The 26497-nt window shown below is 32.3% G+C and overlaps 1 protein-coding gene across 1 annotated transcript; it reads left to right on the forward strand.

Moving 5' to 3' along the window:
• The first annotated feature begins 1104 nt into the window (after positions 1-1104).
• Syx6 (Syntaxin 6) lies at positions 1105-17756 on the forward strand. The gene is made up of 6 exons (XM_085952308.1): positions 1105-1289; positions 1557-1726; positions 2989-3083; positions 5935-6233; positions 7329-7423; positions 17038-17756. Exons 1-6 carry the CDS (start codon positions 1255-1257, stop codon positions 17112-17114), a joined length of 771 nt encoding a protein of 256 aa, XP_085808434.1. The 5' UTR covers positions 1105-1254; the 3' UTR covers positions 17115-17756.
• Positions 17757-26497: the final 8741 nt, after the last annotated feature.

The raw sequence follows: 26497 nt of genomic DNA on the forward strand, positions 1-26497 counted from the left end.
TAAAAAAGATGTGTGGGTGACCTTCATATAGCAGTGTAGGAGGTAGGTATGGAATATGGATTGTAACATGTATTTAATATTATTATTATTGCGTAGGTAGGCGATAAAACTGACAACGTTACATAATAATGGCGCAATACAGCTGGTACAACAATGTAAAAAATTGTAACAATTAAACGAAGTCAACTCCTTAATCATGAATAATAATCTCATGGTAGATTGTCTAAATTAAATCTAAGTACATAGGTACATGATACGGCTTAAAATGAACAAGTCTATGAATGCCAGTAAATGCTACCTTTCTAATCTTAGTGTTTAATTTTAATGCCAAGAATCTGGCAATGAAAATAAATTAAAACGTAACATTCGAAATAAATATGAACGCGATTTAATATTTTTGACTGAAAATGAAATGTATTTTGTTCACACACACAGACGATTTAAAAACGCGGCTATTCCAAGAATTCAAATGTTAATGTATGCAACAAAAATCCACTTTTTAGAAGTTGAGTTTTATTTAATTTGTGTGTTTGTTAGAAACTTATTTCGGTTTGTGATGTTCAAAGCAAGGCCAGCAACACGGTTGCTAGGCGACCGCCTATATACCTATTCTATTGATCGCCGTCCAAGACGACATTCTTTTCAACTAACGAGCCGCATTGCGGTAAATCAGACTTTTTACTATTTATTAAATGAAACTGTGCATTATTATTCGGAATACATAAAAAACTACATCAGTTTTAAATTATGCATTTTTTTAAATGTCACTATAAAAATTATATTTTAAAAAAAATCTCAACTTTAATTAGAACATTACTGACATCTATATAATTAATATCAATACATTTACTTGGGTCAGTTGGGAAAAAACTTTTGCAGAACTCTGTTTTAGTATCAAATGTACTAAATTATGTGTCTGGTAAAAGTATTAAAATCTTTTTAGCAATGTGTATAGATGGCAGTTAAAAGTAAACGTCACTTCTGTCAAAATCAGTTTATTATGGATGTGTGTACAGTATCGGAATGCGACAAACCCCTGTGTTAGCAAGGGATGGAGAATAAGGGGTATTTTTCTTCTTGATTCGTATGCAGGTAGGTTTTGTCGATAACCATTTGGGGTAGGTGGATGACTGTTCATATGATTTTCGTCTGACAAATTCCTGCAATATTGTTTTACTGCCGTTTTGATGTTTAAAGTGTATCAAATGTTTTTATACTTACAGGCTTTAAGCCTTTATTTGTTTTGTTACTGACATGACTTTAGAGGATCCATTTTTCGTGGTTAAAGAGTAAGTGTATTTCATTTGACAAATAATACTCTAAAATGGCACCCTGTTGTACCCATCTATCTATATGACGTGACAAAAGACACCTCCCACCTAAAATTTACTGATAATGAAGTGCTTTCAATGATAAAGTATAATATAGATTAGATTTTTATAATAATTGACGCATTTGATTAGATATTGCATGACATAGACGAGTTGTAAATATTTATAGTTTTGAGGTTGTTGTGAGATGCATTGTCGCAGTGAAACTTTGGTTAATTCTTACAGCGAAGTATTCAAGGCTTTGAATAAGACGAGGGGACTGTACCTGCGGTGGTTAGAGCTCGGAGACGTTTCTGGAGGACCAGCTGGCCCTGAGGCTGAATGGACAACTACCGAGTTGAGGAATGCTCTCCGCAGCATTGAGTGGGACCTCGAAGACCTAGAAGATACTATAAATATCCTTTTCGCTATATTTTAATTCTTAAGATAAACACATTCATTAATAGTAATGATCAACGTGATTTCAATAGAGGGAGTAACATGAGCTCTTTGTAATATTACATATAACACTAACTAATAATGATTCCATAACGTTTTGTGAATAAATAATAGGTATGTTGGTACCATTGAATGCATTGTTAATAAAAAAGAAAATATTGGCCTGCCATTGACATCTTGCTTTGGCCACTTGCATACATAGTGTTTGTTATTTTACGTGATTGTTGATCTACATACGGCTATTATTTGAGATACAACACCTCAACATACAATGTTTCGTATTTGCAATGGTGTTTGTCCAAATATATTGTTATGGATTGACATTTGCATGAATGGTTAAAAAGTTAATATTCACCTTGAATTTGGACAGTTGGTTAAAAAAGAAACTTTTCAAAAGTACGTAATTTGTTTTTTAAAAAAAATAAAATATTAAGTAAGTCATATTTATGACTTCGTTGATGATGTTCTCCAAATTTTTTTGCTGCATCAATTTGGTATATTTGGTTATGGGAATTGGGGAACCTTTTTTTATTCCTATTCTATTGAAATTTATTCATGAAACCCATTGTTTATTTTAAATAATTTCAATGAATGAAGCAACTACTTAACTGGGGTGTCCCAGTGTGGCCATGTAAAATATCATCCCTTAAGAATAGAGAATCTCATACAAAATTTAAATTGCGGAGACATGCATTAGCCAAAGAAGCCATATTCGACTCAGTTGGATTGTTTTCAGTGAAAGATGTCATGTGTCATGTATGCCAATTTATTGCAATGCATGAAAACTAAAGTCTTCAATAAACGTGTGTTTTCCGTGATGTAATACTTATCGAAGAAACTGACCCTGGTATTCAACTTAGTAGACAAAATACGGTTCACACAATGTCAATTGAGCAATTCAATGTCAAAATTGTCGATATTTTCCGTAAACTGATTAGGAAAAAAGATTCTAGATTTGGGCTTCTTGGACCCCTTACTAGATGAATGTATGACATCAGCAGGGCTGTTACACTATGTTGGATGAGGAAGGTACAGGACCTAACACAATGTAGGCAAATGGTAGAGACCTATGTCTATCAGTAGATTTCTACAGATTGAAGAAGAATTTTAATATTATCATCCTACTATCCATATTATCATAATGCACAAATTTTGATAAAGCTTGTGTTTTAGCTTGTAATGTATACTTATTTGTATTTTACCTTAACTCGATTATTACGTATAGTTGAAAAGAATCCATCGAAGTTCAAGATCGACAATAAGGAATTAACCAACAGGCGCAACTTTATTGAAACCACAAGGATTGAAGTAAAGGTAAATACAATTATTACTATCTTAGACGTTATAATTTAATGCGTTATGTGTTCGGTATATCTTATAAATAATATGCGTGTATTTTGCATTACTGGCGCTGATATAATAATGACTTGCAATGGTGACTTTAAATGTTTACAATTTTACTGTGGTAAATTGCAATTATTGTAATCCTAGAAAAGGTTTCTAATTCAAAGATTACAGAATGTGTATTTTTTCAATTCCAGGATTAGACAAAAATAAGTAAAATAAAGTACTAACATTCACTTGCTTGATGATTTAGACTCTTCAAAGTTTTATAATTAATGTGTAATTTCATCATCAGTCAAGGTCGATCCACTACTGGATGAATGCCTCCTCATAGCATTATTATAAACATTCAAAGCCAATTATATCAGTTTTAAAAAAAGTTAGTTAATCTACAAATGCATAATGCAGTCGAATTAATATGCCATTTTCTTCATAATATGATAATATATGTTTATGCGCATAGCAGATTGTATGGTGTTTGAGCGTAAACATATTTTCTATGTCATAATAGCAGATATTTTTTATTCAATGAATAATATACAAGAATTAAGAATGCAGTATTTGTTATTGAACATTTTATAAAGTGGAACATGTCAGAAATAGACCTACATATTAGAAAAGATATTTGCATGAGCGGGATTATTGCATCTATTGCGTTTCGGACAATGTACCTTACCAATTAAGCAATTGGTGTGATACTCATCACACTGAAGCATGCCATTAATTTTATAATATAGAATAGAGGAATTAGCGGAATTTCAGTATAATTAGTATTGCACTAGTTACTTAGTTTTTAATGCACATTGCCAGGAATGCAATTGATTCAAAATGAAGTCCAAGTCACTAAAAATATAAATTTTTCTAATAATGTTTCTGATGTGTAACAAATTATATGTTGAGAATTTCAGTGATAGCAGAAATAAGCGTGTCTTCATTCCAACTATCATTCATTTTCTTATCATAATTTTGATTAACTATAATATCTAGTTTTGTTTGATTGTAAAGTTAATCTTGATAACTAACTAATCAAAGACATTATCAATTTATTATTGTTTACTGTCTAAAATCTAAATTGACAATTTTGATAACATGCTATTCAATAATTCATTATTGATTAGAGTTTTGAATTAAATAATCTAATATTTGATGTTATTACATTCACCCAGGCAACATTAAACTAAATATACTTTCTCGTCCTACCTTTGCCTAAGTCTACTGTCAACATAACTAACTGAAACTAATTGCCCAGAGTACAGTTATTGCGGTAAGCATGCAACAGGTCACGACGTATGTACATTTGCTTAATCAAATACTCAAATATTTAAACCCCTATTACGTGTTGCTGGACATTTCAACACTTTACAAATGTCAGTATGTTTCTATTTATATTTTTCAATTTTCATCAAGGAGTGTTTCCTAAAATGTCGAAATGGCGGCAATCGTATTGCAATCCAATAAAGCTAAAAGTTCAGTTGTCATAATTATAATATACATTAGAATTTTGATTATTAGGAATTGTAATTGGGGACAGCGTTGCCAACCGTACTATAATTTTGAATCCACATAAAATGTGAAATACTATAATCTTACATTGAATATGCCAAAAATATTATAATTTTCAAGGTTTGAAGACAATAATAATGCTACTGTACCATAGTTTTTTCAGAAATACTATATTTTTTATACCTACTCAACATAGAAAAAGATGGCAATACTGATTTAAGATGAAATTTGTTCAGATAACAATAAATCTAGGTAGCTAATTGAAAATAAATAAATGAATGAGTGTGTATGGCGAACACACATGACAGAATTGAAACTTTTTGTTTTACTCTCCATTTTCAGGCCCTTATATAATAAGTACCTATCAGTCATAGTAAATTGCAAATATTGTGTTTTAATCTACTTTTCAAAATAAGATACCTCAAATTCAAATAAGAATAACTATTTTATATTACCATCTGTTAACAACACAAAGATTTTTTATTGTTTTGCGTCTACAATAATAGATTTCTTATTTTGTAAATCGATAAAAAATTTGTTTTTCACCCAGCGTCCAGAATGGTCCAATCGACAGCATGCATCCTTGCTAATCTGAAAATCTATGGATTGATCCATTGATTTTCATTTTATACAGTAAAGTAAAATATTTCATCAGGTTTTTCCTGACAGATTAGCGGGATTCACTCTTTGGGGATTTTTCATGTTTGGCATGTATTCCTTATTACTTCCACAATACAGATATTTTCATCATTCATCCCACGCCTTTTTATAATACTTATGCGAAACTAAAGATTACAATGAATTTTGAATAATTCGATTACAGCGGTTTAAGGTTTAGTGTTGCTTAAGTTTGACTATGCATTTGGCTAAGTTTGGACGTATTCTTTTTTGTTAATATGTTTATATTGAAAGATAAATTACCAATTATATTAGAAGGATAAATCATTTAATTTATTTATATTACCTCCTTTTATTTGTAAAGTATGTATAAACATTTACTACATCTCTGTGATTACTAAGACTTGCATTTTATTTTACTCTAGAATTAGTATTATTGTAAGTTTATTTGCTATAGCGTTTTTTTTTTTTTTTGATACTACTTATGGATATGTGCCGATTTGCATAGTAATATAATAAATTGTAGAGTTTAGATAATTGCAAATTTATAGACAATGTTCAGTTTTTAAAGATGTAGAAAATGTCTCTTTGAACTATCTTTAAAATTGATTGCAATTGATTTTGAAATCTGTTTGTTAAAAATGAATTCAATGAAAGGAATGCTTTAAATTTCTGGCGTGAATTGTGTTTGGATTCGCAGGATATGAAAGACAAGATGAACGTTAACAGAAGTCGAGAACGTGACCGTACATCGAGGCAGGCGCTCCTGGATGGCCCCACATCTGCCCCGCCTCGACACTCCACAACCAAGTACTCCAAATTAGAAAACCAGATGGACAGCCCCAGTCGATACGATGACAGGTTCGTCTCCGACAATACTGCGGCCCAGCAGCGGATGCTGGACAGCCAGGATGAGCAGCTTAATGTTATTAGCCATTCCATTGGATCACTTAAAACAGTCTCCAGACAGATTGGGATTGAATTAGATGAACAAGCAGTGTGAGTTGATATTTTTTAATGCGTATTACTATGATTCAAGTACTTAATTATAATGTGTAGTACAATGAGAAGAATTGTAACTTTTCCATAGTTACCGATACATCCATGCTAAAATTGTTCTTGAATTGCCGTCAACTCTGTAATACAAAAAGATTTTATGACTCCTTTCTACAGTTCTTTGGTTGAAATTAAGCATCCAAAGTGCTCGCGAATCTAAATGGGAAAATTTACAAGAGGCAGCTTGGCAGGATGTGGAATTCGTGAGGAGTTTACGTTGCATTGCTCACCATACTGCCCTTCCAAGGAAGAAGACAGTAACTCACAAAATTTGTGAAATTGAGTTATGAATGCCATCCGTTGGGTAATTTTGAAAGCTATATATGTAGGTATTCTGTTCACTTTAAAATCAGTATTATCACTAAAGTACCATTAAAATCCTTAATGAAAAAATGGACATCTGCTAAAATAATACACATTTCTTAGCAAACAGGCAGTCATTGCACCTATTTATTGCAGTTACTGCTTGTTTATTATTACTTTGTTTGTATTTTAACATCCTATTGATAAAAAATATCACCGTTTTTTTAATTAATTCACAGTACTTACTAGAATTTGAAAAAAAAAAACATTATGTCATTTATCTCAAAAGTGTGTTAAAGTCAGTTACTGCCTTCTTCCTTGGAAGGGCAGCATACTGTACCACCCATTTAGTAGTGAAGTAGTTAAAATTTGCTTTGTATTATCTGGGAAAGTAAATTGACAATATATATTTTTTGCATTTCTACCTGGAAACCGACCATGAAGAAACGATTAGTATTTTTTTTTTGATAATTGTGTGTCGAAGGAGACGTCATTGATTAACTGAGTCCCCAGCACTGTAAACTGCCCCATTTTGTGGGCTCTGCAGGATCGCATTGTATTTTGGATGAGTGATGGTGTCGCTCTAATAATTGACTTGTGTGCTGTCATCCCCCGCCCATGTGGGCACTGTGCCTAATATGGTAGTTTAATTTTTCGTTAAAAGTCATTTACATTCTCTGCGTGTAAATCTGAGAATTTACAGTTAACTTTAAGATGAATCTGTTTTGGTTTCAGAATGCTGGATGATTTTAATAGTGAATTGGAGAATACGGATTCTAAATTAGACACGACGATGAAGAAAGTAGCGAAGGTGCTTCATATGACAAATGGTGAGTCAAATCATGTTATATGATTTCTATACCTATATAATATACACCAGTAGCGTAGGGTGGAGGTAGGCTGTTAAGATTCGCCATAAATAGTGCACATTAAACTTTGTTAGTCATACGTATTTGTTTTTATTGAGCTAAAACTACAATTTACAGATGGTGTTGGTTAGTTTTTAAAAATTAATTAAGCCCTGCCTAAACCATAATAGTTTTGGTATATTTTGGACGATACGACAAAATTGTGCACACTTTTTCATTCATAATTATTTGTTTTTGTTGGATTAAGAATACATATTAAACATATTGTTAATTTATGGTTTAAATTTATTACGCTCTGGCTAAACCATACTGTAATAGATAAAAATGTTATTTAAAATGTTAAAATATCCAATGTTATGTATGATTTTATTGCATAATTTTGAATATTTTATAGATAGACGAGTATTTTTGACTATTGTTTATTATGGCCTGGTTTTCGCAGGGCTTAACTGAATTTAAAAAACTAACCAACACAATCTGTAAATTGTACTTTTATTACAATGAAAACTAATACATAAAGTTTAATGTGCACTATTTATGGCGGATCTTAACAGTCTACCTCCACCCTTCGCCACTGATATACACACACGTTGTCCGAGCGGTTACCGCATCGGCATATAATGTTATAGGTCTGACAAAATCTTGTGTAGTTTTTCAATGTGTCTTTGGACCAGAGTATGGACCTAATATCTAAGTAAGTGGCTAATATCCATTTCTCGTAAAAAAAAAAAAATCTGTTAATACAACATCCACTCTGTGCAGGACGCATATTATCTTCTTAAGATCGGACATGGTTATAAAAATTATTTACAAACCTCAGTGACTTGACAACCGTTGATGTGTATTGGTCACAAAATTGTTTTGAGTCTTCTTGGTCGATTGTTAATGATGGGACTGACCTTGGTGATTGAATGGTACCCATTCATACAACATGTGAGTCTCACTAGTTTGATGAATATGGATGTGAATTCGCTTTGGAAGAGTTTGAAGAACTATATATATATAGGTCAGTGATCCATTGTTAAATCAAAGGGCACTTTTGTCCAATTTTTGATATTTAAAGTGTCACTTTATAGAAGATTTCTTTTATATATGGGGCATTCATATGATATAATCATAGCGTAGGTCCGTAGTATAAATAAAAAAATATTCCTTGACACCATTGATATACTACTAGATGAGCAGTTCCCATACAAGTGTCATTTTAAAAATGTACCACAAAAGATATAACGAATATCGTCTTAAAATATTTCCTTATAGGTATAATGCGTTAAGACCGTTAACATGGATTCCCGAATTTCACCCGTATTGCCCTGGCTGTAAAACTAAATTTGCGTTCTTGGAATAGTGAACCTAAGGGTGGCTGCAACGCAAAACAGACAGAGCAAGTCGTCATGCGCTGACTATTAGTTAGAGTAAGATGCAAACTAGACCGGGCTTACTCAGTAAGTTTTAACAAAGGCCGACTCGCTGAAAATCGGGCGTCATTTTAAGAAGCATATGATTCATCCAGTAGTATATCAATGCTTGACACTCACAATGTGAATCAAGCGACATTGGTGAGGATCAATAATATTATGTAGTAACAATTATTGTCATGAGGCAAATTACATACCTATCGTTAAGAGCATACATCAGTGAAACGGCAAATAATTTTGAACAATAGGTGGGATGAAATTTCGCACTCATTGCCAATCGGAGAGCGGTAGCCGAGCTGTGAGCACGTCAATTTGTTTTTTGATGGTGATGGGAATATATTCTTAAATCATGTAAAGATGACTAAAAAACGTTAAGCATTTTCTCGAAAAAGAAAAGATATGAAAATGAATATATTATTATTATTATTTAATATAACAATAAACATAACATTAAATGGACGCATGTTGTATTTTTATGACAAATTGTGTTTTGTACGGCATGCGTCGTTTGCACAATCTGCGCATCGCGTAGTCACAATCTTTTTAGACCATGTCTTAGCTGAAGTAGATTTTTTTTATTTTTAGAGAGTTAGCTAACCGATGTTTGATATTATGAGGGTTCTAAAAATTTAAAAAAAAGTTCTTGTATAGATATTATTATGAAAGTGGTGGCCAATAAGGAAAACTGGCACCACTAATTTTCACACAAATTCTGAAAATAGAGTATGCTTAATTTATTTTGTATACAAAACTGGCACTTAAGTCAAAGTTGAACTTGTTTCAGCAATTTTAAAAGGGAAACTATAAATGGCTCAATCTAAAAAAAGTTTAACATCTCTGGAGAGTTCACATTTTGAAAGCTTAGGAAAGGCTACTTGACACAATCCCACTTGCATTCTTTTATTTTTAATTGGCTCTACAATCTGATGTGGATCCTATCCGCCTCAGGAAGAGGATTCGTAACAGATATTTGTTTTTACGAGCCTGCATTCTTTGTTAATGTTATTTATTAGATATAAATTCTATATTTTAGTTAGGTACCTAGGTATTATCTTGTATATCTAATAGAATGCCGATTTTACATTATCAGAATTCACATTTTCCGCTATTTACGTGTAGTTTCTGCAATCCTGTTTCATTTTAGTACGTTTAATTCCGAGTTTTACGTTTTTATTTATCGTAATTGACTGAAATATTAAATTAAAATAATTTTTAGAAGGCAATCATTGAAATTAATTGCAGACAGTCTGTTCGTTTCTATTTTCCCAAGGCCAAGGTTACCGGATTGGTGGGCGATATTTTATTTTAGTTGTCATTCTGTTTTGGCTCGAATGCTATGTCACTTTACATACACTTGTTTTTTTTTTTAAAGATTTTTGTTGTTTTTTTTTTATTAACACCAGTTGAATTAATAATGTCTGCTATGAAAAAAATTTCAAGAGAAAAACGCACTCGAACTGTTATTTTTTTCCATTTCGGTTTTCGTTCCGGTTCAAAAAAAATATATATATTTGTTCGGTTCCGGTTTTCGTTTCGAAAAAAGTAACATTTTCCTGGTTTTCGGTTCAGCTCCGAGTGGGTGGTAGTGATTGACCCAAGAGTCAAGTCCAAGGGCCAAAACCCAAGACGTAAGACGTGTTGTGCCTACAACAACTGAATCACAACTGAAGTGGGAAGTAATAGCGCCTATACACGTGCATGGATATACTAGCAGCAATAGTGTCTATTTTAAACTATCGTGACAATAACTGTTTACATGTAAAAGTGCGGACTGTCTCTCCAATTTCATTCTTCAAGCGTAAGCGAGACGCGATGTCATTTTATGGTACTATTTGACAGCTAGTGAAAATCGGTTAACCTCAAAATGAGTCTGTGCGGTGTAGTTCATTTTTTTGCCAGCAAGTTCGCCACTATCGTTTTACTGCGCAGGCGCAGATTAGAAATATCCCAACTGTCACATGAAAATTCGGAATCTTCGGAAAGATGTTTTTATCCATAAAATCGTTAATTAATGAAATATTGTTACCAAATTTGGCAAAAACACTTATTTTTAGGTGGTTCAAATATATATATTACAATTTTTTAGAGAATTACTTATGAAAACTCGAGAAAAGTCACATGCGACATTTTTAACTGGAATAAATTAAGTAATTTTGTCAGAAGTGTCAGTTATGACAATTTTAATGGGACTATGTTAAAATTAATATGTCGAATGTGTCAGTTCCGACTATTTTAACTGGAATTTGATGAAAATTTTATGTCGGATCTGTCGAATAAAGCAATTCCAAGTATTTAATTTAAAGAATGTATGTATAAAATCGAAATCACAGATAGATATAAAAGTAGCTACTTACAAAAAAGAAAACATAATCATAAAATTTACATTGTAAACATAAAAAATATACCTTATAATCATAAAAACTGGACATTGTTGTAGCTTAATAAAATTCCTATATATTTAAGTATTTTTTTAACTTAAAAATCCCCAAAAACTATAGTTAGTAATAGTTAACTTTGTTTTTTGTCACTATTACTATCAATGATATCCTCCGCTTGTATTTTTTAGAATCTTTCAATATGGGCGAGCTCCATGTAAAAGTTGTGATATTTTTCTGGAATAAGATTACTCTTACACATATCTTGCAAATCTTTATACTTAAAGTAACTGACAGGAAGTGAGCCATCATAAGCTTCCTTCAGATCAAATTCTCTTGAAAATCTGAAAGTGTTCCTTGTTGCACATTTTAGCACAACTATAGCTTTTACAGGTTCACTTAAATCATATTTATACTCAATCGTGTCGCATTGTTGTGCATTTACCTTTAGTTCTGTTACACGAGTCAATTACATAAATTCACGAAGTATTTTTTGTCCAATTTTTGTTTGCGAGTAATGATTTAAAATCCTATAGGTACATCATTGTAAAGACTTTCTTTACTATGTATGGTTCACCTTCAGATTTTGCCCAATGAACTAAGCAATACCTACCACTTCTCAGGAACATACAAACATTTTGCGATCACTAGCTCTTTCAATGGTTGAGTGGGCGCTGTCACCTTCATTCTGAGTGTGGCTCTTTTCCATAAATCTATGAGTAATGGTGACATTGAATTCCTTGGCTGCAAGCATATAAATGGTAAATACGATGCGGTTTCTATTCTAACCCCCACAATTATTGTCGGACCAAAATCTATATCTTTTACACCGATAAATAATGCGGTTCTTTTATAAAATTGTACAGACAACTTACTAGAAACCTCATTTGCTCCCCGTTTTGCAATTCCTTCATGCCACATATAAAAAGTTCCGATTTTCATTGACATATTATACACAGTAACATTTAAAGTTGGTAATTTTCATTTGTAATAAAAAATACGTCATACTTCCCCATGAAGAGTCGTTAGTACTTTTTGAAAGTCAAATATAACGATTACAATACTTTTACTCTGTAAAGCCTCGTTTTTATCTTCAGTTTTAAGTGTGCGATGTTCCTTCCTAAGGGCTAAATGGTTTCCATCTTTTTTTGTCTTCGTCTGTTGGACCGGTCTTGACCGAAAATGCATGACAAAAGCAATCTTTTTTTGGCCGGTGAAATGCTATATTGAACTTTTCATTTACAATATCTCTGTATTACCCTTTGGTTAGTGACTTGTTAGGATATTTATTCAGATCAAACTACTCGCGATATAAATTGAACATTCAAGAGTCACTTAGTTTACAGTTTTTTAGAATCTTTTCGAATATAGTGTGATTCTACCAGAGAAAAACAGTTTACGTGATCGCATATGCTTTTCACCATCTCGTTGTCTATGACGGTTTTTTATGGTCGCATTTACCACGTTGATCAGGCTCAATATTATTATCTCCGTCATATTTCTTCCAAGCAAGAAACATAGTCTTACAAAATATTTCTTTTTCTTATCCTCAATAGGCAGATAAACAAATGTATTTCGACGATCATGCTTGGTGACTTCAGTTGTTTGACGACGCTTCAGAATTTTCTCGGTATATTTTACGTTTACAGACCAAAATTTGTGAAAAATGTGTAAGCGTTGCTTTTCAGAAAAAAAAATCAAAGCGCTTCAGTCGGCATTTTGGCATGGATTCTTCAAACATTTTTTACTAGCTGAAAAATAAAAATAGTCATTCTTAACGATATACTAAACAAAATAATGAAGAATAATATTGTCCCCTTATTGCAGAACTAGCCTAACTGATTTTAAGGCATTTTACAGGAGAGCACTTTTAAACTTTATTTCGTCATTAATTTGAAAACTGTAAATATAAAAAAATTGATTTAAATATATGATAATGCATTGGTTAAATGCTTTGTTTATGTGAAAAAAAAATACCAAAAAGTATATTCCGTCACATATTTTATGCAGATAGGCTACTTTTGCACTACAGTATTTGAAATCAGCACTATCTTATTTGAGTTAAGCTTGTTCTGCATACCTATTAGGATATGGTTGTACTACAATAATTCAGATCAGAACTATCTTAATTGAGTTAAGGTATTTGAACGTGAACATAAGGCAATAAAAAATGGTACGTTAAGCGCATTAGGAAGTTAGGCTAAATTTGTATAGCACTACAAAATAAAAATTAAATCTCATGACATAGTTTTTTTATTCACAAAATCTACCAAACACTTTAATTAACATAGGTACTTATAATATACTGTAGTTATTAATGAAAGTTAAAGAAGTTATATAAATGAAAAGGCAATAAAACCTATTACTCATAAGCATTATTTTTAATTTAATCACTGTCAGTTTCATCCCTATTCACTTCTTGTGGTGAGAAGATCAGTCCTGTATAGAAAGAATGGTAGTCAATAGGGATTATTTTTTCCCGGCAAAGATACATTAGGTCACAATGTTTTAGCTTAGCTATTGGTATGACCGAACTTCTTACTGGCATCAATTTGAAGTCAGTTATCTTTTGAATTAGTGGTCCACGGCTACGCTCAGCTCTATTAACTGGTGCAGGCGAATCTTCAAAGTTGTACTCGATTTGGAGTGTGTGTGGATTTTCTGGCATTACTGAGATTCGTTTTATCTTTTGCTAAGCAAATTTGATTCCACGTTCATCCTTATCCCAATTTTTGGTTGTTAATTTCAAGCAATGTAGGCGTAGGCCGTAGGGTCTCTTCCTACAGGCTGATCGTGCTATTGAATACCACTAGCTCGGTGTATATACTGGTATTTTCTTGGCAGCCCTTTCAATAACACTATGAATCGAATAAACTTCATTCTGCGTGTGACCTTTTGCTAAAAAGATATGTGTTATTTTACAAGAGAAATTGGCCGCACAGAACATGTACATACAGTACATGAAATGGATACGATTTTTTCCAGCACGATTATTTGAAAAAAATTTGAATTCTTTTATCCCTTCCGATACCTGTTGTTTGATGAAATCAAAGACACAGCTTCCAAATTGCACACACTCCTCTCATTCCGATTGATTCATGCCACATAAAACAATGACCTTGTTGTGATCCTAGATCATAAATACTGAGATTGTATGTGGCATACTTTCGTTTATGTTTATAGTATAGTTGTGCGGCTTCTGCTCTGGGATTTGTAAGACTTGTTGTTGCGCAATAGGAACGTTTTATTTAAGTTTGCCTGCTCCTTGACATTTATTTTAACTTTCGGGTAATTTCTTTATTTTTTAGATGAGTATCATATTCTGCTTTCATAATATCTTTTTCTTCATTGCTGCTCTGCTCATATTTCAAGAAAAAGTCACACTGGTCCTTCTTCGGAGTAAAGAATGAATACTTAAATTCATTACAAAATATGCCTCTATATGTAGGTACATTGAAGCAATGGCTACTGTCAAGCTTTTTTCATTGTAGTCCTTTTTATATAGGTCAAACATCTTTGTTATATTTAATGCTGCATCCAAGTACTGCTTCGTGGTCTTTTTTCGGCAATAATGGCTGCTTACTGTAGAAAAGCTGTTAATGTGTTCCCTCACGTTTTGCTTCATGTGGTCGCTTACCGCAAATATCCTCTGCAACCCTCTGCTGTCATCAGCAACCGTGCTTGAATTAAGGTGGTGTGAATTCTTTGCAGCAGTCTTTTAACCATTTGATAACGTATGCTCAATGAGCTTAAAAACAATTGGCTTATTTTAATCTTGTTAAGATCTTCTGAAAGAAAATTTGAGTTGTCAGTCATTTTACGATGACTTCTTTCTCTACCTTCACTTATATTCAATTGTTATTTGAAGTCAGCGGGATCAATCGATTTGGTGTTGATTGAACTCCAGTCATGCCACTGATTTCGATAGAAAATGTGTTAACTATCTCATCATCATTAACCGAATTAGATGTGGAAGGAGCCACTAGATGGCCCATAGAATGATTGCAATAATTGTCGGTAATTACAGCATCAGCGTAATTACGTTGGCAGTTGACATTGACAGCGAACTAGTACAAATAAATCCTAACTGCAATAGAAAGAGGCGATATTGCCAACGTGTAGGTGTACTTTTGCGTGCAGAACTAGCTTAACGTCAGTTAGGCTAATTTAGTTCCAAAATATTTTTAAGATTGAATTTAGGCTTGGAATGATCTAAGCTGATAACTTTTTCTATATTGATAATTCAGATACGCCTGTTCTGACTCCAAATAGAGAATCAAAAAAGGAATTTTTCTGTCAAATAAAAAAAAAATCACAAAAAAATCAGTTAGGCTAGTTCTGCAATAAGGGGACGATATGTAAATTAGCCATTTTATAGATATTGCCCGTAACCCTCAAAAGTTAGTTTAAACATTTTAATAAAAAAATAATTTAATCGAGGAACATTGTCGGTACTACAATAATTTTAAAACACCAGTCCCATTAAAACTGTCGGTTCTACCACTTAACACAAAACAGAATTGTTGATGTACAGTGAAAATAGTCGGTTGTACCACTTATGACATTAGGCATAAAGTTTTGTCCAATTAAAAACGTTGGATGTCCCACATCCGACAGATGTTATTAAAATGTAGGTTAAAATAGTCATATCTTCCACAACCGACATTATTACTTGGAAACACCTAGTTGTGAACTATTTTTAGTAAATGTAAAAATATGACGATTATAAAATATCCACTTATTTAATTTTATAAGAATTCCAGTTAAAAATAATATTTTAGTAATATTTTACTTAACCTACCTTTCCTGTCAGAATGACCGTTGAGATTTGAATTTTCAGTGTTCATTTCTTTCTTTTTCTCCGGGACTTTGTCACTATACTTTGAGCCTAAAGCATTCTTTAATATCCTTTGTGACCTATTGCTTGCCATGATGAATAAAAATACGGATTATAGAAACTTTTCTAAACTTTTATAAAAATATCCGTCTGTCCGGTGAACATAGCAGCAACTGTCAGATCCAACGCATCTTGCTCACCCGCGCCCAGCCAACAATGTTGGTTGGTAAGAACCGACATTGTTATTCGGATACTGTCGGTAGATCCGTCATTTATAACTTGAGTATCTCGGAATTTTTCAAACAAACAAAAAAAACTGTGATTGTGGTATAAATGTTTAAAGTGTTTAAATAACTTTTACGTAATAATCCGAAAATGACAAAAATTCAGATCCGACTTTTTTAATTGGGACTGACAATATATGAGATTTTTAAAACTTGTACTTGATATGAAGTAAAAAACAAACAAAAAACAAGAAAGCGAGTTAATTCTTTTTTCAAAATCGTCAAACGCCGTTACGCAAAAGTGCAAACATTGAATTCGATCGAAGCGCCACTTTGTGGATTATTTCCGAACTAACTTTTCATACAAAACAGAATTAACTGAAAATGAATTCAATTATGCTTAAAGATGGCTAAAAGTATTAAAAGAATGCATTGTCATCGTGTTCTGATATATTCTAAAAGTTTTAAATGTCTAGCTAGTCGGGAAGTTAGTTAAAAATCGATTGCAAGATTTATACTGGACAAACAAGAAAACCAGCTAATAAAAACATGGTAATAAATAAAAAATTTAAATTTTTTCAATATTACCAATTTACATTTTCCCTCTATTTAGGTATTTTGTCAGTCCCTTTAAAACGTAAAATCGGGAGTTAAAAGTATTATTAAATTAGCATACCTACTGCATGTTAATTATTGATATTTTTGTTTTGTTTTGTTTCAGATCGAAGACAGTGGATTGCCATAGGGGTGCTGTCGGTTGTACTAATAGTAGTTGTTATTTTGTTTATAGTAATGTGACCTGTTGACAGTTCAACTCTCCTCCTTATATTTCCCCTCTCCTTTTTCATCTACAAAGATTGTAAATATGATTTAAAACTAAGTAAGTAATCGTAAAGGGTGTCATGTGATCATTAGTGAAACTAGTTTCTTGTTTTAGCGCTCTGCTAAATGTTTTTCCTGTGATTAAGTGACATCTTCGAGAAGGTTTTTCTTTTGTGAATAAATATTATACTTCTAGACCTAAGACCAAAAATTATTAGACTATTTTATTATGAATCGTATCATAGTCTACAATCATGGTAGTTCTCGATATGGGATGCATATTAATATTATATTATGTAGTTTTAAAAATCTTTCCATGTATTTAAAAAAATATATAACATATTTTAAAGCTTCATTCCAATGAGGGAGGGGTTCTAGCTAATAATATTAATTTGAGACTACTATATTATTGTTTTATGAGACTAATTTATTTATTATTTTGTTCTGGGGAGCTCATAAAAATTAAGCTATGTAATTAATTATATTGTATTGAATAATAAACTGCTGTTTTTTATGATAGGGGATTTTGTAGCAGAAAGAAACAATATGTTATACATTAATAAATTTATTTAATACAATGGTATATAAATCACAAATGACATGACTTGTTTTCATTTTAATTCAACATTTTTTTTTACCTAATCGAATGTTCCATTCCATTTATTACATTCTACCTAAAAAATTGTATTTGAATGAACTTATTAGCATAAACCACGCATTTTATATAGCAATCGTTCTTCAAATAACTTAAAACCAAGAATCTGCTGGAGTCAAGATGACTGTGGTGCTTCCTTTAACTGAGCACACATTATAAATTGATTAATATACCAAGAAAGTAACTCTATTGGGCAGTGTCGAAGGGTGGAGGTAGACTGTTAAGATCTGATATAAATAGTGCACAATAAACTTTGTCAGTCAAATGTATTTGTTTTCATTGAACTGATACTACAATCTGTAGATAATGTTTGCTAGTTTTTAAAATTCAATTAAAACCTGTCTAATTCAAGCCATAGGTGGTAATAGTCAAAAAATATTTGTTTTTAATCTTAAATTTTAAAAAATATCTAAAACTATGCATATCCATGCATAGTTTTAGATATTTTATAGATAGAAGAATATTTTTTTTTTGATTATGGTTTGATATAGGCTTAATGAATTTAAAATAAATGAGCAATAACATCTGTAATAATATCATAATTCAACAAAAAAAAAAATAAGTATGACTGAAAAAGTGTGCACTATTTTTGTTAGATCACCCATAGCATATCTAAACTATTATGGTTTGGCTAGGCAGGGTTTAATTGAACTTTAAAAACTAACCAGCACCATCTGCAAATTCTATTCTTAGTTCAATGAAAACAAATAAGTATGACTGACAAAGTTTAGTGTGTACTATTTATGTTGAATCTTAATAGCCTACCTCCACCCCTTGCCATTGCTATTGAGTATGAAGCCATATTTCGTCATTACACATTTCTAAAATCATTAAAATGAAAACAGACGGGATGGGTTATCACATTATTTTTTTATTTTTCATATGGAGCATATGTTTAGGCAACGCATAACTCTCATGTATTTTTGTTGTCTTTTAGTTCTAATTCTAATAGTTTGACAGTTCAGCGTGGATTTTTGTATGGATTAGAAGTATCTTATACTTGTTTGCAGGGCACTTTGAGAGAAAACTGAGGACCAGCAGCTTTATTCTACGTACCCACTCCGAGTTGAATGCACAGGCGGTCCTCGATTTTCATACAATTCACTATTTAGTTATTTCTCTACTTGTTCACAGTATTTAATATTATTTATTTTGATTCAAAAATTATTTAATAAAAGTTTTTCACGATTTCGCACTAGCAAATTTAGTAATTAATTTGGAATAATCGAAAGTATGTGCATCTCTCTACCAGTGTTTCCCAAACTTCTGTGTACCCCTCGTCAAAAAAAAAAAAATTGCATATTACTTTAATAACAATTAAAATATATTTATTTTTTCCTTGTTTAGTACATAAATAAAATAATAATAAACGAGAAATAAAATTAATTCATAATAAAATATAAATAAAACTAAAAAGTTATATTATAAACAACATTCATTTATAATCACTAAGAAGAATGAAATTGTTTATGTTGAGACAGATCATCATTATTTGTTTCCCTGGTTGTTAATTTTAATCTGAGATACGGTTCCACATCCAAAAGCCTGTTCCTTTTTTTTGACTTAATGTCTACAAACGCTGAAAAAGTAACTTCACATAGATATGAAGTTGGAAAAGGCAAGATGTATTTCAGGACTTTCTCTGTTAAAACTGGATGCTGCATTTGCAACCAGAATCATTTTAAAGTACACTCCTTATATTTATTTTTCAGAATCCATCTGAAGCTAATTCCAACAACTGCTTTTCTTCTGCATGCGATAAACCTTCTGGCATGTTTGTTATATTGATGTCGTAATGCTTGTTGCACCAGGCGCAGGCAGCCTAAGCCCGGTGCAGCGCATACCCCACAAAACTTTTCCTGCACCCTAGGAGGTACTCGTACCACACTTTGGGAAACACTGCTCTTCTCTATTGTTAATTAAAAAATAAACAGTTTCATGTTTATTCTTTTAATATAATGCTTTCTCGAGAGTTGCTAAAATAATTTTACTTTGGGTTGGTTTCAAAAATACAGGAATATCGTCTATTCACCATCTTGGTGTTAACGTACAGTGTAACCCCGATCTACCGTTCTCGCATAAATCGTTTTCCCGCATAGATCGTTCATTTTTGAAAGTTCCGCCAAACACCCATAAGAATAATAATTAATAATCCCGCATTAACCGTTGCCCGATTTATTGATTTCCTCGATCTATTGTCTAAATATTATGGTCACATCACAAATATTATCCCGATTGACCGTTTTTGTTGAATATTTTTCATTTCGCTTTCGTAGAATTGTTTATGATACATACAGACTTTTCAGTCGCGTCGCTTTATTTGCACTGGCCGGTCGGCGCTCAGGCTTGCCTCGCATCTCACATCACGAATTTTTGTAAGTCGCAACTAAAATGCCCCCCACGAAGAAAACTAGAACTCTAGATGAGAAACTGAAATTAATTCAAGACGTCGAAAAAATCCAGGAGAAAAACGAGTTTTTTGTTTTTATTTTTTTTGTTTATATCCCGCATTTATTGTTTCCCATATTTTTTAGGGTCCCTTGAAAACCGTAGAATCGGGGTTTCACTGTATATGTTTCAGGTGTAATTACAATGAACTGATACCTATTAGTGACTTTATTTAAAAAAGAAATGTGGATGTTACTCTTGTATCCTAATATTTTGTATTTATATATAACTTATGTGACGTTTTTTAGTAGACTGGTAAGTCACAGCTGTTTTCGGATTTGGCCAAAAATGCTCTTATGACAAAACATATTATGTTAGAAACTAATCGTTGTTTAGGGATATAAATGTTATGAATTAAATATGAGACATTGTACGCTTAACCAATAATAAAATATTTTTTATTTCAAATTTTAGGAAAAATAAAGATATTTTAGTTAATTTGAATTTTAACATAAGTTGCCAAAGCTTGAATGCATTTTTCCCATAAAACACAATATGTATACATTAAAAAAATAATTTTTATTATAAATATTACAAAAAACATGTAATATTAATGAATAATATAATAAAACTCTATAAATTTAGTATAATTAACGACTTCATATTGTTAAAATACATTTTACGGCATAAACGTTTAAGGGGAGTGTAAGTTATGGTACTGTGGATTTACTGAAGACTTATAGCATCAAAATACGAAAGATGAAACATATTATTATATTGTTATGATAATTTACATTTTAACCCGGCACCTGCCTCAAAAATCGTATGACGCACCATAACTACGCATGAATTTCATTATCGTCTTTGTTCTATACTAAAAAAAGCAATAAAAAATATGTCACAGCTCCAGTCGAGAACCCAAAGCCATTAAGATAATTTCGACACACTAAAAAACCGTAATAAATCAGTTATAATATCAGAAACACTCGAACAAACGAATGCTATCCAAATTTGAAAGAACTTACCGAAGTCGCCATTTTGTAGCAAATAGTTAGAGCTCTGCGCGGTGTGTAATATTTCGACACTTGTGCATACGTTCCCACGAATCGAGCGTTACTAATTTTCAAGTGCATATCGATAAATCACATATTAATGTCTTCGGGTTGAGTCGTAAACAAATATAAAGGGGACCCTTTTAATATATTTAAACTACACAAACACTTCACTTATTGAATATTATTGATAAATTAACACGAACTCACATATTAAAAAAAAAAACAAATACAATAATAAACCTATTTTAAAATTCTTTAGATGTGTGATATATTTTAAAGCAAGGTGACAGACATAACGCAACATCACACGTTGGGCACATATAGCGAGAGAGTTTTGTTTTTTTCGGATTTTTTTTAGAATTCCCGCATACGAAACATCTTCTTCTAGGCTTATCGGTATTTTGTGTCGGTAAAATGTATTCTGGCAAATGTCCCGTTGCACTTTTGGGCAATAATCGTACGGGATTATCGCTAGTTGACGCTGTCGGCTTTGGCAGGGGTGCATTTGAAATTCTCACACAATATTTGTCCGCTAGTTGTTTTATTACACAGAGTTGAAAATCGCCCAATGTTTTTTTGTCAGATTTAATAAATTTATATAAATAAAAAGCATTTAATAAATATAAGTCGATCATGTGGAATGCGACCTTTTTATACCACTTGATCGATTTTCTCATACACGACAAGTTGCTAAGCATCATGTCGGACTTATCTACCGTACCCATATTTTTGTTATAATCTATAACACATTTTGGTTTTTCAATGTTTTCGCCAGTTCTATAGTTCACTTTTCCCGTTGGTCCAAATGATGCATCGTGGAGGGTGGATAGCATGTGAACATCCCTCCTATCGTGCCATTTCAGAGCCAAAAGTGGACTATTGTACTTAGCCTCGGTATCTCCCTTTTTCAGTTTGCTGAACTCTGGCATATCTTTACGATTTTTTCTCACTGTACCGCAAGCATTCGTTTTGTGAGAGTGAAGGTATTTAAAGAGCGCCGGACTCGAATACCAGTTATCACACCATAAGGTGTGACCTTTCCCGATATAGTCTTTCATTAGCGTTGTCACTAACGCACCGGAAATACCGAGATTTTCATTGTCTTGTATGTCAGTCCCTTCCCCACAATAAATTATAAAGTCAATAATATATCCTGTCATTACGTCACACATCACAAACATTTTTATTCCAAATCGATGTCTTTTGGAAGGAATGAATTGTTTAAAAATTAATCTACCCTTAAACACGATTATGCTCTCATCTATGCAAAGATTCTGATACGGTATCATCGTTTCCCTAAAAATTGTTCTTGTGTGTTCTAACAGTAATCTAATTTTAGCTAGTCTATCATTTGAGGCGGTCACACTAGGATCAGAAAAATGAAGCATTTGTAAAATAAGTTGGTATCGATTTCTAGCCATTATTTTCCCAAAAATGTCTGCATGCAGGTAAGGATCGGTACTCCAATGTTCCTCTATCGACGTGTGCTTATTTCGAGTCATCAGCATTGATACGGCAAAAAATGTATACAACTCCGGCACTGACGTGTCTGTCCAATTGTGTGACCGCGATTTCGGTCCGAGGTCTCCCGCACTGTACGAATGGTTAAAAAATGTATTCGTTTGGTTCACTATTTCCGACATTATATTTTTATTCAAAAAATGTTCAAAGAAAAGACATTCGGGAGAGGATTCGTCCAAGTCGTTCGATGTCACGCCAGATCGACAATCATTGAATTCGTGAACTATTGGAATATACGGACCAGTTCTCCATGACCGCAAAAATTCAATTGGCTCGTCAGAGTCCGTATCGTCAACATCATGATCAGTCTCATGTTGTTCCAATTCCTCTTCCGACATGTCATAATCTGAGTCCAATTCCTCATTAGTACGCACATTTTCTTCCTCCATATTTACGCACTATAAAACTATGAAATGTTTTTAAAATGTTTAACTACAGTATTAAGAAACGCCAAATCACAGAAACCATTAAACTCACACACCATAGTTATTGATATCAGTATTAATTTTCACATTCACTAAAATGGGACACGGTAGACAGTACAAAAAGTATTTTAAAAATCGCGATAAAATAAAATCATACGTTCAATAGTTAATCATGCCAGTTTTAATGTGATAAGTACACCAGACAGCAAAAAAAGTATTTATCAACGATTGCGGTAAATATTCAACTTGTATGCGATAAATACAATCCCGCGCAATGGCCCGCTCGGTTGAAAGTCTGTCGTATACTGCGCAGACGCGGCGCGCAGTTCAAACTGATTTCTGTCGACCGGCAAAACTTGGCCGTACGAATTGGTTCGAAACTTTGGTGATTATTTTATATTTAGAACCAATGCTTTTAAAATATGTCATAGGTGGCAGGAGAAGGACAAATCAGGCCAAATTTACGTGAAAAAATCAGTCCCGTATGATAAATATGGACGCGGTGGCATCGATTTATACACATGCGCATTGCGAATTTGGCCGATTTGTACAAGGTGTGTGACATCGGCGCCGGCCGGGTTAAAGTTTAATCCTGTCGAAAAAATTAATATTTTTTAAATTCAACAATAATCTCTACTAATAAAATAAATATTGGTAAGTACATCGTATTTTATGGTTAAATTTTTATGTTTACAAGCCAGACACTTCTTTATTAAAAATGAGTGAACAATAAATATTGAGAGTGCTGTTATTTTCCGATGTTCATTTCAGTAAATTCATAATTTCAAGTTGGACATCTAGCAACAAATCATTATTCTTCAATGTAAATGTATTTACATAGTACCAGCCGGCACAGCTAGATGACAGTGTAAGATTACTACTACCCTAAACAGGTTCGAATCTTGACTAAAGATATTTAAAAAAAAACTATTTTGATCGAAGGATCTTTAGTGTTTTCTTCTTCCTGACCCTTGAATAGGTGTTGGCAAATGCCATAAACAATAGATTCAAAACATTTATAAACATATGGCGGTGGATGCAGAAAGAAGACAAGAGTTAAATTATAGTGAAGGGTAAGTAAGCTATATGAATGATTCGTACCTGGAGAGGATTAATTTAGTCTAAGAATTCAAATTTTCTCTGAATGTCTGTGTTGATGTTTTTCAATCAATTTACTTTAGAGGGGAAAATAATTATTGTAACGTACATGGCGGCATGGTGAAGGCTGCCTTTTGGAGGGAGGTAAATGTTTTATAACTGAAAAAAAGCCAATGTTATATACATACAAGCAGGGAACACAAAATTAATTGGAAATTGCTTACCTTACTGGGTGTGGTATAACAGGCAACGGACCTTGTGTGTGGAAGAATATGGCATTATCTTAAAACACGTGTAGAATATGTTATTTTCAATAGTTACCTCAGTATCATAATAATATGCATTAAAGTTTGTTATGTAAATGTAACGTGCATCCAATATTGAGTGCCGTCGGCTAGCTTTGTTATATTTGGGTTTTACGGCTTCACCGCCATAGAATACCCTACTTCAAAATATTGATCCACTGTGATGGCCTTTACATTTTTAGTTATTAATCTGTTCTGCGAATACAAGGGTAGTAAAATAAAGAGCAGGATTACCTACCCTAATACTTGATAATCCGAATTTTAAGAAACAGCTAAAAAAATAAATTAAGCAGTGTTTTCAAAATTATGTATGTACAATAATAATTAGAATGTTACATTCTTAAACCTTGTGAATTATTCGTTGAATGAAAAAAGCAGTTTATTAAAACACTAGCAAGTTCAAGTAAGTAACAACAAAAAGTCTTGGAGTGATTCATGACGTCGGTTAGTAATTAAAGTAATTCATTAATTTGATTTAAAAGCCGATTGCCAATAGTAATTTAATTTGGAAAGTGCTTCAGAGAGTATTAAGAGCCAATAGTTAAAATTTGTCGCAATTAAGTATAGTACCTATAATAGCATAGTGGTCTATGTGCATGGGCGCGAAACCCGAGAGATGTAGCTTCGATTCCTGTTGGGTGTCGTATTTTTTTCAAATAAGATTTTTTCTATTGGATATTTTCTCAGAAGTGTTTTCAAAATTATGTGTGTTCAATAAAAAAATAATATAAAATATTACCATAACTTTTATTTGCATTTCAAATAAATGATGTAACGTTGATATCAAATCATCCTCCATTTTGAATAAAGCAAATAAACCCAAATACCTATTGCATCAGCTCGTCATGCTCTGCTTGTTACTCTCTAGTGACATAATTTCTGTTTGCAAACGCTTGCTGGTGTTGGTATTTTTCTAAGGAATTGAATAGGTATTATTAGCGAATGAAGCCACTAGTTTTCAATGACGTGTGAATTGCAGTCGAATGAATCAAGAGAATCCATGGAAATTCTATTCACTGTTTATTAGCACTGTGCCTAATTGAAATATGAACAAATGAATAATCATTAGGCACTAATTAATTGCATATTGGAGTTAATAAAGTGTTGTAACTGAATGGTATCTGTACAAGTCAAGGAATACTTTAAATGAATGTGTATCAGCTCATTGGTCTGATTATACAAAAATATTCGATGATAATAATATACAAATAAAATAATTTAATGAATTGGTGATATGGCCATATTTTTATCATGGCAGAGTATTGAAGGAAGATTTTTACACATAGATATTTAATAATAATAGCATATTCAATAAAAATTTCATTTTATATTAAAATGGGATTTATGAGTTTTACAAGATAAAGATAGCCCAACGTTATGAATGCTTGGTGAATTGCCAGTGATTGTCTTCTAGTCTCATTTTTGATTTAAATACGTATTTAAAACATATTATGGACATCACAAATTATTAATTCAATACGTTAACAACATAGATTTCTAGAAAATAAATAAAATGTCATAAATCAAGTTATAATAGAATTACATATATAAAGCAAAATTAGCAGAGCATTGGAGCAGGAGCATGGAGCAGTGGAACACTCTGGTTTTACCCGGAGCAGGAGTGGAGACGGAGCACTGAAAATTTTTAGTGTTCCACTGCTCCGGATGTTTTTTTTATTATTATTAAATTTTCGTCCTAAAATCAAATGAAAATATTATATTTGACCATTTGCAAAACTGGAGTTATTTGAAATACGGCAACACTGCAGAATGATAAATAACCTCCCTTTTTTTGACGGACGAGGCAGATAAGTAATGAAAGACGATTTGCTGGTAGGTATTTTGTTTAATAGAATAATGAATAGGACGAATAATATAGATAAGCTACCTTATTTCAAAACTACTTATTTTT

This window comes from Rhyacophila brunnea, unplaced genomic scaffold (genome assembly GCF_057557595.1).
Source record: "Rhyacophila brunnea isolate RB1 unplaced genomic scaffold, BYU_Rbru_1.0 scaffold_1, whole genome shotgun sequence".
In the NCBI taxonomy this organism is placed as follows: domain Eukaryota; kingdom Metazoa; phylum Arthropoda; class Insecta; order Trichoptera; family Rhyacophilidae; genus Rhyacophila; species Rhyacophila brunnea.

Bases quoted from the DNA above. Each gene is read 5' to 3' on its own strand.
- Syx6 (XM_085952308.1), top strand. From the start codon at position 1,255: ATGACTTTAGAGGATCCATTTTTCGTGGTTAAAGA. The intron at 6,234-7,328 runs GTGAGTTGATAT...TTTTGGTTTCAG, and splicing joins GAATTAGATGAACAAGCAGT to AATGCTGGATGATTTTAATA. The intron at 7,424-17,037 runs GTGAGTCAAATC...GTTTTGTTTCAG, and splicing joins GGTGCTTCATATGACAAATG to ATCGAAGACAGTGGATTGCC.